At 38.5% G+C, this 18,690-nt stretch overlaps 2 protein-coding genes across 2 annotated transcripts in view; both read left to right on the plus strand.

The window, feature by feature from the left end:
* PHAX (phosphorylated adaptor for RNA export) overlaps positions 1 to 12,217 on the plus strand; it is a 15,009-nt gene extending 2,792 nt beyond the window's left edge. The window contains exons 2-5 of the mRNA XM_024121535.3: positions 435 to 1,048; positions 3,126 to 3,246; positions 5,564 to 5,647; positions 10,950 to 12,217. Coding sequence (XP_023977303.1) covers positions 435 to 1,048; positions 3,126 to 3,246; positions 5,564 to 5,647; positions 10,950 to 11,219 — 1,089 coding nt within the window. The 3' untranslated portion in view covers positions 11,220 to 12,217. The remainder of the gene's footprint in view (positions 1 to 434; positions 1,049 to 3,125; positions 3,247 to 5,563; positions 5,648 to 10,949) is intronic.
* A 1,834-nt stretch (positions 12,218 to 14,051) lies between these two features.
* Positions 14,052 to 18,316, plus strand: SPMIP10 (sperm microtubule inner protein 10). Its single transcript, XM_007116507.3, has 3 exons — positions 14,052 to 14,137; positions 14,721 to 14,829; positions 18,081 to 18,316. Exons 1-3 carry the CDS (start codon positions 14,052 to 14,054, stop codon positions 18,288 to 18,290), a joined length of 405 nt encoding a protein of 134 aa, XP_007116569.2. The 3' UTR covers positions 18,291 to 18,316.
* The last annotated feature ends 374 nt before the right edge of the window (positions 18,317 to 18,690 follow it).

Here is an 18,690-nt window from a genome sequence, read left to right on the forward strand (position 1 = left end):
CAGTGAGAGGCGCGCGCGTCGAGAAAAAAAAAAAAAAAAAGCTTTGGTAATTTTTTAAAAGGGGTCTTAGAACTAAGTGCTGCATTAGCTATATAGAAAATGAATTTGTGGCTTTTAAAATGGAAATTCCAGGGAGTTCCCTGGTGGTCTAGTGGTTAGAATTTGGCGCTTTCACTGCCCACCCGGGTTCGATCCCTGGTCAGGAAGCAGGGATCCTGTAAGCCGCACGGTGCGGCCAACAAATAAGGGGAAAAAAAAAGGAAATTCCATGTAGACCTTTAGAAATGCAGGGACTCAGTTGGTTTCAGAGATCTTTGAAGATCATTTCTCCTTCAGAATTGTCCAGCTGAGTCCCTAAATAATTTTTTAAAAAGCACATGGTGTGTGGAGTTAATGTGTTTTATGGAATTGATTGTATTTTCTTTCACTTGCAGAAAGCACTAGGTGGGGACTGTGCAGTGAGGCCCTTCCAGAGTACTGCAACAGTGTGTGCTCCAGTATCACATTATCGGACTGTTAAAAGTGTGGATTCAAGTGAGGAGAGTTTTTCGGATTCAGATGATGATAGCTCTCTCTGGAAGCGCAAACGACAAAAATGTTTTAACACTCCTCCCAAACCAGAGCCATTTCAGTTTGGCCAGAGCAGCCAGAAACCTCCTATTGCTGGAGGGAAGAAGGTTAACAACATATGGGGTGCTGTGCTGCAGGAACAGAATCAAGATGCAGTGGCCACTGAACTTGGTATCTTGGGAATGGAGGGCACTATTGACAGAAGCAGACAATCCGAGACGTATAATTATTTGCTTGCTAAGAAACTTAAGAGGGAATCCCAAGAGCATACAAAAGAATTAGACAAAGAGCTAGATGAATATATGCATGGTGGCAAAAAAACGGGATCAAAGGAGGAGGAAAATGGGCAAGGTCATCTCAAAAGGAAACGACCTGTCAAAGACAGACTAGGAGACAGACTAGAAATGAACTATAAAGGCCGATATGAGATCACAGAGAACGATTCTCAAGAGAAAGTGGCTGATGAAATTTCTTTCAGGTGAGCATTTAAATTTGTCTACAAGTGAGCACTTGACCAACTGTCTTCCATTTATGAGAAATAACACAGATTCCAAATACACTGACGATGGTGTTCCTTTTTGAAATTTTTAAATTCAAGGCATGAACTCTAGGCTTATGTGGTTATATGAATATAGCTGGGTGTTCTTAAATTTGGGCAGACCTGATAGAATAATTTTGCAGATTTTTATGAACTCTTGAGCAACTCTTTCCATTTAGTGCTATAGAACTCTTTAGGTAAAAACATATCCTTTTAAGTCATGTAGGTTTTTTGGAGTGCTTTCAAGCATTCATGATTTTTTTTTTTTTTTACAACTTTATTGAGGCATGGTATACATGTGGTAAAATTAATCCATTTCAAGTGTTGATTTTTTCAATAAGTTTATCAATTGTACAACGATTACCATAAAGCATTTTTAAAACATTTCCATCACCCTATAAGATCCCTCATACCATGTGCCCATTTAAAGTTAGTTCCAGTTCCTATTCCCACGAAACTGCTAATCTACTTTCTGTTGCTATCAGTTTGCATTTTTGGAAATTTCATGTTAATGGAATCACAATATGTGGTCTCTCGTGCCTGGCTATTTTCACTTACTGCAGTGTTTTTCAGATTCGTCCATGTTGTAGCAGGAATCAACCGTTTATTTATTTACAGGCACACATCCACATCGGCTGTTACCCTTTTGGGAAATTATGAATAATGCTGTTAAGAACTTTCACGTACACATCTTTGGACGCAGATTTTCATTTCTTTTGGATAAATAGGAGTAGAGTTGCTTGATGTATGGTAAATTTACATTTCATGTATTTTTAGCAAGAAATATTAAAAGTTAAAATTTTGGGAATTCCCTGGCAGTACAGTGGTTAGGACTTGGCACTTTCATTGCCATGGGCCCGGGTTTGATCCCTGGTCGGCGAACTAAGATCCTGCAAGCTGCTCGGTGAGGTCAATAAATAAATAAATAAAAAGTTGAAATTTTGTTTACTTTTTGTTAGCTCTAAATCACTAGTGAACAGTGTCACAAATCTGAAAACAGGTAAGGTTCAAGAGTAATATAGCTAGTAGGAAAACAAGTATTTACTTTCCAGGCAAGCCTGTCAATACTCATACTGGATTTTTTTTAAATACTGAGGGAGTTTGGAATTTGAGTGCTGGAAAGGAACTTAGAGATTTTGTAAACGAAAGCCTTTACTTTAGAAATAGGTAACTGAGACCCAGTAGTTGTGTGGCTTGCTCAAAGTCACAAATTTAATAAGTGTCAGACCTGGAACTAGAGTCTAGCCCCTTTGTTCCTAGTCTACTGCTCTTTCCACAACAGATAAGAAACAAAAGAAGCCAGGGCTGATTAGGGAACTGGTAAGACTTCTGTAATATTAATGCTCCTTCATCTCTATGGAGTATGGGCTCTTATGTCAGAAGTGCTACCTACTTAGGCTCCCTGTGTTTTTACTTCTCAGTGGTAAAATGAAAATAAGAATATCTGCTTTATAAGGTTGTTGAGAGAATTAACTGAGATATAATGCATATATATAGTTCTTAGGATTGTGCTTATCCCATAATAAGCATTTGGTAAATATTAGCTGCTTCCTTGTTCTGAGGCAGGGAGCCCATGAGGGAAAAATTCAATCCATTTTAAAGCTCTTAGACATCTCTAGAGTTAGGAGAGCTAACTTTTAGAAAGTATGGTATATGTTTGCTATTTGTTTTGATGAGAGTAGACTGGTTGTATCTTCTTTTGCTTTTAGGCTTGCATTCCCCTTGCTATGTGTGCATATTTCTTTTGAAATATGCCATAATCCAATAAGGCAAAGTGAAGATGCCAGTTATGAGACTTGAGATGGAACCTTGAGGTTACGATCTCCTTGGGTGACCCAAGATAGGAATGTTTCCATGTCAGTGATTCCAAGGTTAAATATTGGGGATTTTGGAAAGCAAATGTTATTAGAATGAGAAGTTAATTCTAGCTAGGAACTAAATTGGAGACTAAGGTAGATTTCCTCAACTTTATGCAACAAATAAAAAGTTTAATATTACTTCATTTGTTCCTTATCAGGTTGCAGGAACCAAAGAAAGATTTGATAGCCCGAGTAGTGAGGATAATTGGGAACAAAAAGGCAATTGAACTTCTGATGGAAACTGCTGAAGTTGAACAAAATGGTGGCCTTTTTATAATGGTAAGACTAACTGCTTCATTCTTTCTGGTTTTGTATTATTTCATGTGATTTTTAAATAAAATGCCTTTGTCTCTGATTGTTGGTTCTCTTATTTATAAATTATTACAGTGTGTTTCAGACTTTAAAAAACCTTCATTAATAATTTAAAAATTCAGGGCTTCCCTGGTGCTGCAGTGGTTAAGAATCCACCTGCCAAGGCAGGGGGCAAGGGTTCAAGCCCTGGTCGGGGAAGATCTCACATGCTGCAGAGCAACTAAGGCTGTGCTCCACAACTACTGAAGCCCGCGTGCCTAGAGCCTGTGCTCTGCAACAAGAGAAGCCACCACAGTGAGAAGCCTGCACACCACAGCAAAGAGTAGCCCCCGCTCGCTGCACCTAGAGAAAGCCTGCACACAGCAGCAAAGACCCAATTCAGCCAAAAGTAAAAATAAATAAAAAACAAATAAATTTATTTAAAAAAATTTAAAAATTCAGTATGGTCAGTTTTTGCAATGAATACTTTACTTATAAAAAATATACCTAAATTGTAGCCTGTTAGTGTGCAGTCAACAACAGATCACTTGTAGGATTCATTAAGGCTGAAATTTTAAGAAAAAGGTCTGGAGGGGGGAACTGGAAGCTCAGATTTTGAGAATATGGGTTTTGGAATTTGGGGTACCTTGTTTTGAATTTTGGGTGTGCAGCTTACTAGATGTGACATTTGGCTAAATTATTGATACTTCTCAGACCTCAGTCTCAGCTATAAAATGGGATTAATCCTCTATTATAAGGATTAAATGAGATAATACATATAAAATACTTATCACAGTGCCCAGAATTTAGTTAGTGGTGGTGAACAGAAATGTTACTTTTGGGGCTTCCCTGGTGGCTCAGTGGTTAAGAATCTGCCTGCTAATGCAGGGTCACGGGTTCGAGCCCTGGTCCGGGAAGATCCCACATGCTGCAGAGCAACTAAGCCCGTGTGCCACAGCTACTGAAGCCCACGTGCCCTAGAGCCCGTGCTCTGCAACAAGAGAAGCCACCACAATGAGAAGCCTGCGCACCACCACAAAGAGTAGCCCCCACTCACCACAACTAGAGAAAGCGTGCGCACAGCAACAAAGACCCAATGCAGCCATAAATAAGTAAATAATTTTAAAAAAAAAAAAAGAAATGTTATTTTTGGTTCATTTAATTCATGCGTTCTTGGAAACTGGTTCTTGGGGGTAAAAAAAACCCAAAAATATTCTTATGTAAAAAGCACAGATAAATATAAAGTATATCTGTAAGTATTAAAATTTCATAGGTGGTAGGAGTGAATAGGAAACAAAATGTCTAAAGAGGCTTCTCGGGTTGAGGAAGCAAAAATGATAAAACAGTTAAAAAATACTTCATTGCTCCAGAATGGCATAAAGAGCACTTCTCTGGTTGGGGCCAGATTGCAAGCAGTAGCTGTTTATCCCATAGAATGAATGGTTTTGCAGATCTCATTTAATTGAGCTTTCAGCACAGGGTGAGGATGAAGATTGGATGGCTTCCTTCTTATTTGTTCCTCATGAATTTGAATAATAACATCACAAGAGACTATTATGCTGTGGAAATGGAGAGAAAAGAAACCAGTTAGAAGTGATAGCACTGGGTGAGGAAACAGCCTGTGAACATAGGTTCCAGAAGTTAACAACAAAACAGATTATAATAATCATGAATGTACTGGCATCCCTGTTTGTGTCACTGTTTAAGGTACCTGGATTTTCATTCAGTTGAGCCCGAAGTTATAGATTATATCAATATTTTCCTTTAAAAAAATTTTTTTAAATTTCTTGCTGTGCCACACAGCTTGTGGAATACTAGTTCGCCAACCAGGGATCAAATCCAGGCCCCCTGCAGTGATAGCGCCAAGTCCTAACCACTGGACTGCCAGGGAATTCCTTATATCAAAATTTTAATACTGTAGTAATAAAACCAGTGAGCTAATGGAAATCTACTGAATGTTGGGAAGATGCAAGTCCAAATTCACTTTCTTTTGGTGCATGCATTCTCTCCTTGTACAGTTCTTTATTGCTGTGTGCCAGACACAGGAAGCTTATGTTGTAGTAGGGGGTGGGAGGGAAACAGTCTGTAAAGAATAAATGTAGTATCTTCAAGTATGCTAGGAAGTGATACATGCCGTGGGAAAAGAAATAGAGCGAATGGAAGTCTGGAGAGGAGAGAAGGACACTGCAGTTAAACTGCAGTGGTACTGTAGACCTTAATATCTCCTTAGGAATGTCTCTAAAAGTTGCTTTGACCATTCACTGGAAGAGTCTTCACAGGATAATTTTTCTGTTCCTTTTTATAGAATGGTAGTCGAAGAAGAACACCAGGTGGAGTTTTCCTGAATCTCCTGAAGAACACTCCTAGTATCAGTGAGGAACAAATTAAGGTAGAAACAATAATGTCCTTGACTTTTAAGATCCATCATAATTTAACTCCCACTCAGTCTCTAGCTTCCTTTTCTACCGATCTCTATTACCTGCTCTGCCTTGTACTGACCAATTTTTCATTGTCTCTTTTCAAGTAAACCTTGTGCCTTTGGTAAAGCTCTGCCTCCTCATTTTCTTCCCTTTCAGAGCCAAGGTCAAGATTTCTTTTATGGCAATTTTTCCTGGTCTCTTAGCATGTAATTATTTTTTTCTACTCCTACAACTTTTTATTAATGAAAAATTTCAAACGTGGAATAGATGAAAAAACAACAGGATGAATACCCATATATCCTTCACCTAGGTTCAGGGGTGGTTAACATTTTGACATTCTTACTTTACCTCTACAATTTTTTTTCTGTACCGTTGGGAAATAAGGAGCAAACATCATGACATTCAGCCCTAATTATTTCAACAAGCGTCTCCCAATAATGACAATATCCTACACAGCCACACCTAAGAAAAATGAGAACAGTTTCATAGCATCATCCCAGTATCTATCTAGCCCTTATTCCAATTTCCTGAATTGTCCCAAGAATGTATTTTCTAGCTTTTTTCCTCCCCAAATCAAGATCCTATCTAGATTTCCACATCCCATTTGTTATATCTCTTTTGATCTTTTTAATCCTACATTTTTCTCCATGATTTAGACCTTTTGATGAGTCCAATATGGCTCTCTTATAGAATATACCACATTCTGTTGTCTGCTCACGCATTTGTTTTGTTCATTCCTCTATCTCCTATATTTCTTACAAACTGGAAGCCGGTCATTTTAGTATCATTTTTGTATTACCAGAATGTCATATGGGAACTCTTACACACTGTGGGTTTTTCACAGCTCAGAATTTAGTTACCTTTTAATTTGTTAATTAAGGAACATGACTCACATTTAGCACATGTGATCAAAATTGAGAACTGTCTTCTTGCATAGGAAGGAGATGGTACACATGCAACACAGCTATAATATTTGAGAAATTTTGTATTCTCTTTATTATAACAGTGGGTGATAAAGGTCATAGGAATGTGCTTTAGCCGTACTAATGTAATGCTAATGATGACAGAAAAATAAAAACCTTTTCTCTTGAGCTGTTGCTACATGTGAGCGTATTTTGCATCTGCTCAATGTTTTTTTTCTTTTTTCTGGCTATTCACTTTTAGTCATTTTTAAAAAAATCTGTTACTGAAATTCCTACAGGAAATGTTACTGTTGTTGCACATTTGAAATCTCTATAACTACTTCTTTTCCTCATTGGAACAATTATTTTGATAATAAATTTGTAACAATGTGAATTTCCTTGGGAACACAACTTTTGAGTGGTAGAACAGAGCTTATACCTTAATGATGTTCTCCCTCCTCCCCCAATATAACCCCTGATCAGAGTGTGTACTTAGAAGGAACATTCTTCTTGGGTCTTTGTTTGATAGCAAAATGTCACTCTTTTCAAAGATATAGCATGATGTGATGAAAAGAATTCTCTAAGATTCAAAATCTAGGTTTTAATCTTAATTTTGCCATTTAGTGATTATATGACTCTGAGCAGATTGCTTACTCTCCCTCAGCCTTGATTTTCTCATCTATAAAGTGAGGATTTTAATATGTGCCCTGCCAATTTAATATTGTTATAAAGGAGTTAAATAAAATGATATCTAGAAAAGCTGTTTGTTAACTAAACTTGGACAATTTCCAGAAGCGGGAGAGAAGAAAATAACATTTATTCACCGTCAGCCTGGCACTGTCTATCATTGGGTATTACCTTGATATGCAAATGCAGAGCAATAAAAAGGATAGGTCTCAGATCACACAGGAAGGACTCTGACTGCAGACCCATGCTGTTTTCACTGAATCACCTATCTTTGAAATTCATTTCTTCTAACTCATTGTGGAGAAGGGGATTTAATGTTAGTAGATTTTTATCTTCATTTTTTTTTTTTTTTTTTTTTTTTTGTGGTATGCGGGCCTTCCTCTGCTGTGGCCTCTCCCGTCGCGGGGCACAGGCTCCGGACGCGCAGGCTCAGCGGCCATGGCCCACGGGCCCAGCCGCTCCGCGGCATGCGGGATCCTCCCAGACCGGGGCGCGAACCCGGTTCCCCTGCATCGGCAGGCGGACGCGCAACCACTGCGCCACCAGGGAAGCCCCAGTAGATTTTTATCTTAAACAACCAGAAACATTGCATTATAATAAACAGTAGAAACGTTTGTAGTATCTAATAATAGGGGAATGTTGACTAATAGGGACATTCTTAAAACAACTATCCTGTAGCCTCTATTTTTGTGAAACAATTTTAAGAAAATTAGAAAGTACAATAACTGAATTTTTTAAAACGACAAAGTACAAATTTATAAAGAAGAAGAGGCATGGGACAGTAGACTGGCAGTTAAAACACCAAAATGTTACCAATGATTTGGTCTGTTGTGAGGGGTTATAAATGTTTTGTCTTTTAAGATTTTTCTGGGTTTTTTTTTTGCCAAATTTTCTGTATGTGCATGGATTGACTATCTTTGTTACTAGAGGGAAGAACCTAAGGCAGATATAATTTTATTATAGGTAATTTCATGTGCGATCCAAATAATGGTGTTACAATTATTCTTTTAGTCACTCTATTGCTAACAATCACAGTCTGTAGAACTTGGAAGCCAGAACTGAACTGAGTGGGCTTGTTTTCAACTTTTTCTCATTTGATTTTGTTTTGGTATGTGGCCTTATAATTTGTTTTAGAGAATACAAAGTTTGTGAAGAAAGAAAAAGTAAGAATAGTTAGAAGTTAATTTGCAAAGCTGGGGTGCCTGGCCAAGGCCCCCTCGCGCATGCCCACCCCGTCACCGACCTCCTGGGAAGACCTCGGCCCCCAGACCAGCACCTCCCCGGGACGCTTGTCCCCAGATTTTGCTGAGGAGCTGAGGTCCTCAGAACCATCTCTGAGCCCCTGTCTTCTGGAGGAGGATGGAGAGGTGTCCGCGGTGCTTCTGGGCAGGGCCTGGCCCGGTGCCCTCCTAGAGGGTCGGGGTGCTTCCCCCGACTTGGTGTGGGGGCCCTGCCAGCTGGCTGTCAGCATTTTAAAGAGGTGGCCCCCTCAGGAGTTGTGGCTGCCAACTAACTGCCCCCTCCCCAGCCGGGACCTCCTGGCAAGACTGTAGCTAGTGCTGTTTGTACAACCACACACTCTATTTTGTGGTTTGAGGAGAATAAAATTGACTATGTTTAAAAGGAAAAAAAAAGTTAATTAAGTCCACCAATAACGTTTTCCCTCTGAAAACAGTGTGCAGTTAAGGTTCTTAACTTGCAGTTAATTATACAGAGAGATGGATGGGAGAAAAAAAGTTGCTCTCAGATTATCTGTTGTCTGCATTTGTTGTAACAACATTAACAATATGCTACAAAGACATTTCTTTGGGTCATCCCAGTTTGTTCTGTTTAAATTCATAACCCATGAGAATGACAATCCTTTTTAATAAGGATTGCCGTATTTGGAGGGAAAAGGGGAACTTCATAATTTTATTTAGTGTTGCCAAGCATTGTACTATTTAGAATTGTTTTTATCAAGATGTTTGGGTGTGCTTCCATATAAAATGAAAATACTTCTACTGTTGCTCCACTTGAAGGTAAGTCGACTCTTGAAAAAATTGTGAATTATCACACTCTTGCGAAGGTTTAAGGTTTAAGAATATGGATTTGAAGAAATCATTTATGAGTTTAGACTTTATACCTTTACCTTTTGGCTCTAATCTTGAGCCTCACTTTCCTCATCTGAAAACAAGTATAATCCCCACCTTATAAGGTTCTTGTGTGAATGAAAAGAGTTCACACCTGTGTAAAGTTCTCAGTGTAATGCCTGGCACATAAAAGTGCTCATTCAGGAATTGGTAGCTGGCCTCATTTTCCTCTGAATTCACCCTTTTTGTCCTTCCTGCACTTTTTTCTCACATATGTACCCTCTTTCTCCATCCCCGTCCTCATTTCTTTAGCAAATACTTTTATTCCTTCTCTTCATCAAAGCTCTCATATTCTGAAGCTTTCCCTTACTGCATTCATTTCAGGGTTCCTTACTCCTTCCTCTGCTAATTCTGTGTGCTGCTTTTACTATTTAGCGAAGCAGAGGGCCCCCTTTATCTCACTATCCTCCGTATTGTTTTTTATAAACAAGGGATTTGCACTTTGTGCACTTTAAGAATGTAATAGGAACTGGCTTGGCTACAGCTTTTAAGAGTCACTTCGTAGAATGTAATAGGATGTCAAAAGTGTGTCCTGCCTGTACTAGCTTCTCTTTTAAACCTTTGAATCTTTTTTGTATGAGCGTCATCATTTTTGCCTTCTCTTTAGATCCCTGACCTTTTTTTTTTGTACCCTCTAAAATTATATTTATCTATCTGTATCAAGGTTCCCAGAAGTTATTTTGTTTTTCCATGTAGTGTTTTAATGGAAATGTATTTTCTACTTGAACCGTCTCATTCACTGGCAGTTTTGCCTCTCAGAGGACATTTGGCAATGTCTAGAGGTATTTTTGGTTGTCACCGTTTGGGGGTGGGGTGGGTGTGCTAGTGGGTAGAGGCCAGGTAGGCTGCTAAACATCCTGCAATGCACACAGCAGACTGCTACACAAAGAATTCCTTGGCTTGCAGTTTTAGTAGTGCCATACTTGAAAAACCCTGTACTAGAAGATTCTCATATTTTCATGCTATAAAATCCTTTTTCTGGCACCCTGGAATCCAAGTGCCGACTATATCATTTTTATGCCTTGTGAAAAACTTTTTGGCAGAGATTTACAGTCTCACATGTTAATTACAGCAGTATTTAAGGGCTGGAATTTTTCTTGCATTGTGTAGGTTTACATGATCATACTTAGTCACACAGTTCGGGCCTGGCCAGTTTCTTAGCATATGCAATCACATGTGGTTATGATGACATTTCAGAGTTAGTAAATTATTATACCAAAGATTTCTGTTTTGTTGTGATAAATTATATTTTATTTAAATCCTAAACAATATGATTTTCCTACTGTATATTTCTATTTAGAAAACCTTTATTGATTGATGTATGTGGTAGAATAAGGATGGACCCTAGACCTAACACTAGGCTGAGTTTGAATCATAGCTTCATCCTCTCAACTTGCAATGAGGATTTATTAAATATCTTGGACTCTGTGTTCAATTATGAATCTGATATTTTTTTATGTGTGGAAAATGGAGATAATGTAAAGAGTCTGCCTTATAACAGGCTTTTAATAATCGGTAGTTCTTGTTTACTTGTTGTTGTTCCTTTATTGTAGGACATTTTCTACATTGAAAATCAAAAGGAATATGAAAATAAAAAAGCTGCTAGGAAGAGAAGAACACAAGTGTTGGGAAAAAAGATGAAACAAGCTATTAAAAGCCTAAATTTTCTAGAAGATGATGATACATCACGAGAGACTTTTGCAAGTGACACAAATGAGGCCCTGGCCTCTCTTGATGAATCACAGGAAGGACATGGAGAAACAAAGTTGGATGCAGAGGAAGCCATTGAGGTTGATCATTCTCATGATTTGGACATCTTTTAGGACATTTGAAGAAATAAGCCTTTCTAAGATAACATTGTAATAAACCATTTCTACTGAGATTGCTTTATTTTACTTTGCACTGATAAACCCAAAAATCGGGAGAGAACTGTTGTCTTGTTTTAGATAAAACTGAATATGTGGGAGATGAATGCAATAAGAACATTTAAAACTTTCTCATGTCTGACAAAATACTTAAAAGTATATAGCAGAGGATTTAATTTCTCAATCTGTTGCATGTGCTAATCATTACTAGTTGATAATCAGTTTTGTCCAGGTCATTATAACATGCCATTCAAAAGTTTGTTTTCTTTTTCTGATTTATCTTTGCCGTGAATTATGATTGGTTTCAAACATTCCATTAAAAGATCCTAAGACATAAATTGTTAAGCTATTACAAATGCATTCAAATTTAGTTTTTCTGTGTTCTAAGAACTCTTAAGCAGTTTTAATAATAGAGACTAAAAATAGGTTTATACTAGTGGCTCTTCCCACTTAACTTGTTTGTCCAGAAGTAAATAAACATCAGAAGCTTTTCAAAGAAGTATCTGTTCTTAACTTTAACTTTGTTTTTGACCTCTTATTAGTTACCTTGGTCATATATTAAATACTGAATATGATCCATACCTGCATAATTACCATGACACTTAAAAAATTCCCAGTGACGGCCTGCCTAAGACTGTTTTACCTTATGTTAAGGAAGTTTACCATCTGCATGATGTTTAAAATTATTCATCTTTATTTAAGGAAATAAAGGTAGTTTACTTAAGATGTTCCAGGAGTTGACTACAGTTTACAAAATAGATTAAGCAAAAATATGTAGGGAGCAACTCTTAACTATTCTTTGCAGCAATGTACTTGAAGTCTTTCAGTAGTTTCTGAAATACATGATCATTGAAGTTGGAGCTAAGTATCTAAGCAGGGTAAGAAAAGGAAATGGTAATTGGTTACTTTTTATTCATAAAGAATGCAAAAATAAAATTGGAGTTCTGGCAGTCCTTAATGAGTTTCAAGTGATTTTATTTTTTAATCTCAAATGTTCTTTCATAAAATTGCTATAACCTAGGAAAGAAACATTTTATTTTTTAAAGAAGATGTTGGGGGTAGGAGTTTATTATTTATTTATTTATTTATTTTCCGGTATGCGGGCCTCTCCCGTTGCGGAGCACAGGCTCCGGACGCGCAGGCTCAGCGGCCATGGCTCACGGGCCCAGCCGCTCCGCGGCACGTGGGATCTTCCCGGACCGGGGCACGAACCCGCGTCCCCTGCATCGGTAGGCGGACTCTCAACCACTGCGCCACCAGGGAAGCCCTTTTTTATTTATTTTTGCTGTGTTGGGTCTTCGTTTCTGTGCGAGAGCTTTCTCTAGTTGTGGCAAGTGGGGACCACTCTTCATCGCGGTGCGCGGGCCTCTCACTATCGCGGCCTCGTTGCGGAGCACAGGCTCCAGACGCGTAGGCTCAGCAGCCATGGCTCACGGGCCTAGTTGCTCCGCGGCATGTGGGATCTTCCCAGACCAGGGCTCGAACCCGTGTCCCCTGCATTAGCAGGCAGATTCTCTACCACCGCACCACCAGGGAAGCCCCAAGAAACATTTTAAATAGGTAAGTATTTAAACATTGTCCCTGAGATTTTTTTAACCATTTATTTATTTATTTAAAGAATTTTTTAAAATTGAAGTACGGTTGATTTACAATATTACATTAGTTTCAGGTATACAACATAGTGATTCAGTATTTTTATGCCTTGTAAAATGATCACCACAGTCTCTGAGATTATTTTATGTAAGGTGATTTTAAAGGTATAGTATATCAGAAAAGATAATCAACATTCAGAAATCTAAATGCCACTTACTCATGTAAATATTGCTAATTTTTCTAGTGAAAGTTACAGTTTTTGAGGGACATTAATGCCTCAGGCTGCTTCATCTTCAGTGGATTGCTCCTCCCTCATTCCCCCTTCCCAGATTGTTTTCATCCATTGTTATTTCTTTAACCTTTGCAAACCAGATTTCTGGATTGTAGTACATCCTAATGTTATATATAGAAACCAATGCTTCAGTTTTTAAGGTTCTGTAAAGTTTTGTGTATTAACATTACTCTTCTCTAAACTTTTCAGAAGGCTATCCAGATATAGGAAGTTCTCTCCAGACTGTTGCCAGATATGTATTCAGTTAATACTCTCACCAAGGCAGTGCACATTGCAGTCATTCTTCCTGCTCAGCCTAACATTTTTCCTCCTTCTGGCTAGGAGTATTAGCAGTAATAACCCTCCATGTCTCTGGCCTAGTAATTTAGGTGCTCATCCTCACTCATAACCTTTCTTTATTAAAATGAGTTTTGTTACCTAAAATACTCTGCGATATAACTCAAATCTTAGGAGATAATACGGGTTGGATTGGTTTGGGTTTAGGCAAGTTTGATTTACACCTTAAAGTGTGTCTAAGTAACGGTGAAACCTAAATGGGACACATTATCAACCACGTGCAGTATGTAAAGAGGAAAATCAGCTAAGGGTAAATAGTGTTAATTTGAAGTGATTTGTGAATAATAATTCTTTAGTCCAATATATTTTCTAGTATCTGTCAAATTTGTAATATATCTGCAAGCATCATTTTTTAAGTGTTCATGATAAGAATGATGATGTACTCAAGGTGTATTAAAAACACTGAAAATAGCTCTAAGTGCCCCACTCTTAATTAACTGCTAAAGTAACTGCTATGGGTTGCTATGAAATTAGCAAAACATTGTTAGATCTGAGGCAGCAATGACATCATAATTAGACTAGTAGACTAGTGAAGTTCTAGATGAGAATTCCTGTCACTACTGGCAGTGATGGCTTCAGGCAAAGACACTTGTCCTATCTTACCTAAACTCACCAACAGCTGTTCTGATGAGAATTCATATAAGCCTGCTATTAAGTGAGGACTTAAGGGTTCTGGGTTTTTGGGTTGTTTTTTTGTTTGTTTTTTGTTTCTTTGTTTTCAATCTGGGAGCTACGTAGATGAGGACGCTAATTCTATGCTTCCCCTTGGCATCTATATAGAAAGCTTTATGTTCTAGAACAAAACAATGTGTGTGCAGAGAAAGCAAGTCTGACCTGAGTGTAGGGCATGTACTAAATTCAGAAGCTAAATTAGTTACTGGTTTTTGTGACTGGCCAGTGATTCCTTTAGGTAATGGGTAGGCCTGGGGTAGATCATGGTGTGCTGTCTTCCCCCTTAAAGTCAGGCCAAAATGAACATCATGAGCAAATTGTAAAGGACAGCGTGCAGTTAGAGCTACAGATACCCAGCCCAGACTCTTGATCTTGGTGATACTCGGGGATTTAATGGGTTGGTTATCTACTAGGTGAGCCTCAAACAGTGACACAGCTCTGTCCTGCAGCTGCGAGGGTCCAAACCTCACAGACACAACACAACTGCTTCCATTCCGTAAAATGAAGCTAAAATAATTGAATTTAGCTCACAGTATATCCTTTCTTCTTCCTTTTCTAATCTTCAGGTGTGGTGAGATTCATTTGCCACGGTTTTCATTAAAGCAAGGGATGATCCCAAGACGTTATGTAATGCCTTGGAAACAGAACATGAAATTCAGGAATGTGAATCTGAAGGTATTTTCCTATAGGTATTTATAATAAAAAAACCTATACTATTTAATATATCTGTGAATAGACATATGTAACTCTACAAGAGCTGCTTTGAAATTTATTTTTCATTTTTTCAGCTTTATGGAGGAATAATAGACAAATATGATTGTGTACCTTTAAAGTATACAACGTGATGCTTTGATATACATTGTGGAGTGATTACCAAGATCAAGATAACACATTCATCACTTCACATTGTTGACTCTTTTTTTCTTGCAGTGAGACTGCTTCAGATCTACTCTCAGCAGCTTTCAAGTATATAATACCATATTATTAACTCTAGTCACTGTGCTGAACATTAGACCCTTAGAACTTATTCTTCTTAAAACTGAAAATTTGTACCCTTTGTCTCGTTTCTTCCTCCTACCAGGCCCCGACAACCACCATTCTATTCTGACAAAAACTATTTGATGCGCCTTCACATAAACTTGCAAACAAAAGTTAAATAGCAATATCTATTCAAATAACCCAATTACAAACTTAAGATAGATAAACCAAAAGATTTCATACATACGTGTCTACCTTTTTCTCTACATAATGGCAACTCACAGCTGTTAAGTTCATCAGAAGTAGGCGCCATTAACATTAAAGCTACAGTACAGAGCATGTATTTTTTTAAATAGAAGTATAGTTGATTTACAATGTGTTAATTTCTGCTGTACAGCAAAGTGATTCAGTTATACATATATATGTATATTTTATATTCTTTTCCATTGTGGTTTATCACAGGATATTGAATATAGTTCCCTGTGCTATATGGTAGGACCGTATTTATCAATTCTATATATAATAGTTTGTATCTACTAACCCCAAACTCCCAATCCAGCTCTCCCCCATCCACCCTCCCCCTTGGCAACCACAAGTCTGTTCTTTACAGAGCGTGTATTTTTACAGTTGTACTGCACGCTCAGGTTGAGAGCTATGGGAACAGTTTGGCTAGATTTACAGATAAGACTCCTTGCCCACTCAATGCTCTGATTCAGTAGTCAATAGTTTCAAAACATTTTCCAAATTCAGATGGATTGACCATTCACTTGTGAAAAGGTAAGTTGTTTCTTTAAAGGAGATTATAATATTTTGTAAGAATCAGACAATAAGAGGAGATTTCATGTTAGGATTCCTAGGAAGAAATGTGTTTATATAACTAATTTCCAAATTTCTAAAGGATAAGCAATTGATGTTGAATAAGAATATACTTTGTGAAGACAGAGATATTACAAAATATGAATATTATATGGTATACAAAATATAAAAATATGGCTCAATTATTTTCTTATAAAATGCATACATACAATGTAATAAATGAGGCTGCCATTTGCCTTGAGACGATTATTTTATATGTATTTTTATCTGATATTTTGAAAACAAATATAAAACTAAGGAAATCACGATTCAAATACCAGACTTAAACATCAAATTTGTATGGTTATTAAGACTTTCTAATATCTTAATATTGGGCTGTATTTCATGTAACTTAGTGGCTTATCAAGTCATTTTCAATGTCCTAAATAGCTTTAGCATGGTGACAATATTAGTACTGACTTTATATTTTTCATTTACTAGAACTATAGGGTATAAACTTTGAGTTGAAGTCAATAATGAAGAACTGTTTTGTTTTGTTTTGTGGTATGCGGGCCTCCCTCTGCTGTGGCCTCTCCCGTTGCGGAGGACAGGCTCCGGACACGCAGGCTCAGCGGCCATGGCTCACGGGCCCAGCCGCTCCGCGGCATGTGGGATCCTCCCAGACCGGGGCGCGAACCCGGTTCTGAAGAACTGTTTTGAATGCATCAAAACATTTCTGTTAGTCTTGCCCTTACTCTTTAGAGCTATAAGTCAGCATAATTTTTTCATTGTTATTTCACTTCTGCAATTTAGTTGACAGTGTTCCTAACAATTTAAAAAATATAATTAGCGACTGGTGTATGGAATATTCTACCTTACAGAGTAAAAGTGAAAATTAAATAAGAATTACAATGAAATGAATGTGCACTGAATAAATGCTAGCTATGCTTTCTTTTCATTTTGCCATTTTTCCTATAGGAGATGATATAGCTCTTAAACAATATAAAAACGAGAACACAGCATAGGAGAGAGGGAGCGGCACCCCAAGACCAGGCCAGACTGCTGTTCAGCAGTATCAAAGAATCAGAAATAGATGTACAACTAAGATAATCTTCAGTAGCTGTTATCTATCCAGCAACAGGGTGCAGCAGCAGCTGCATACTATTTAGCTATTTTACTTAGTAGTTGGCGAAAGTTTTTTCATTCACATAGAATGTTTTATTCAACACTCAAAGAATCTTTTAATAATTCCCATTTTATGTTTGAAGAAACTGAGTCTCACGGTAGGTAAATGACTTGTACAAGAACACAAAAGTAGTGAAGCTAAAAGTCAGTGATCTGACTCGAAGTTTATAGTCTGCAGCCCACACCACTGGCTCTTCCTGTTGGTCGGAAGACACCAGTGAGAGAGCACTGCTTTTAAAAAAGGGATATTGCTCTGCCCACTAGACCTTCCTTCTCAACAGGAACAGTTAGAAAAACTGTTGGGGGGCTTCCCTGGTGGTGCAGTGGTTGAGAGTCCGCCTGCCGATGCAGGGGACACGGGTTCGTGCCCCGGTCCGGGAAGATCCCACATATCGCGGAGCGGCTGGGCCCGTGAGCCATGGCCGCTGAGCCTGCGCCTCCGGAGCTTGTGCCCTGCAACGGGAGAGGCCACAACAGTGAGAGGCCCGCGTACTGCAAAAAAAAAAAAAAAAAACAAGAAAAACTGTTGGGCAACTTCCATCTTAATCTAATAAAGTGGTTTTTTTAAAAATTAATTAATTAATTAATTTTTCTCTGCATTGTGTCCTCATCGTCGCACGAGGGCCCTCTCCAGTTGCAGCAAGCGAATGGGGGCCACTCTTTGCTGTGGTGCGCGGGCTTCTCATTGCGATGGCTTCTCTTGTTGCAGAGCACGGGCTCTAAGCACACGGGCCTCAGCAGTTGTGGCACACAGGCTCAGTAGTTGTGGCTCACGGGCTCTAGAGCGCAGGCTCAGTAGTTGTGGTGCAAAGGTCCAGTTGCTCCGCAGCATGTGGGATCTTCCTGGACCAGGGATTGCACCCGTGTCCCCTGCATTGGCAGGCGGATTCTTAACCACTGCACCACCAGGGAAGTCCCTAATAAAGTGATTTTGGGTGTGATATACAGCAGATTTTTTTTTCTTTTAGCATGCAGAAGCATGTGGGATCCATGCCGGCCCTTTGGAAGACTCTCTGTTTTTGAATCACAGTGAAAGGCTTTGCCATGGGGAAGATCGTAAAGTTGTCTTGAAGAAAGGTCCACCAGAAATAAAAATTGCTGATATGCCTCTGCATTCACCTCTCTCCAAGTACCAAAGCACTGTGATTTCCCATGGCTTCAGGAGGCGACTGGTCTGATGAAAGAAGAATAAAATGATAAAGTATTTCAGTCTCTCCCTCTCTCTCTCTCTCCCATAATGTTTAAGTCCTTGTACATTTGTATTTTGCCTATAGGTTCAATTTGTTCAAAGGCTATAAGTCAACTGCATACTTTTTATATTATAATAGCTTAGAAAAGAAATAGGCTCTGAGAATATCTGAGATGATGTGGGGGAACAAGGAAAAGTGTCTCACTGAAATTAATTTCACACCAAGTAGTTAAGAAACAGCAGACGGATCCAGTCCTACCATCTAACCTCACCACACTCCTCTACCTTTCTCTCCTTCTCATTCCACCCTTATTATTCATCCCCTCCAAAACTCAGTGTCAAGAAAGCCAAACTGAAATAGAGTTGCAGGATGTGGAATTATTTTTGCT

The sequence above is a fragment of the Physeter macrocephalus genome, chromosome 8 (genome assembly GCF_002837175.3).
Source record: "Physeter macrocephalus isolate SW-GA chromosome 8, ASM283717v5, whole genome shotgun sequence".
Classification (NCBI taxonomy): domain Eukaryota; kingdom Metazoa; phylum Chordata; class Mammalia; order Artiodactyla; family Physeteridae; genus Physeter; species Physeter macrocephalus.

Bases quoted from the DNA above. Each gene is read 5' to 3' on its own strand.
- SPMIP10 (XM_007116507.3), top strand. From the start codon at position 14,052: ATGGCTTCAGGCAAAGACACTTGTCCTATCTTACCTAAACTCACCAAC. The intron at 14,138-14,720 runs GTGAGGACTTAA...TCTAATCTTCAG, and splicing joins TCATATAAGCCTGCTATTAA to GTGTGGTGAGATTCATTTGC. The intron at 14,830-18,080 runs GTATTTTCCTAT...TTTTTCTTTTAG, and splicing joins TCAGGAATGTGAATCTGAAG to CATGCAGAAGCATGTGGGAT.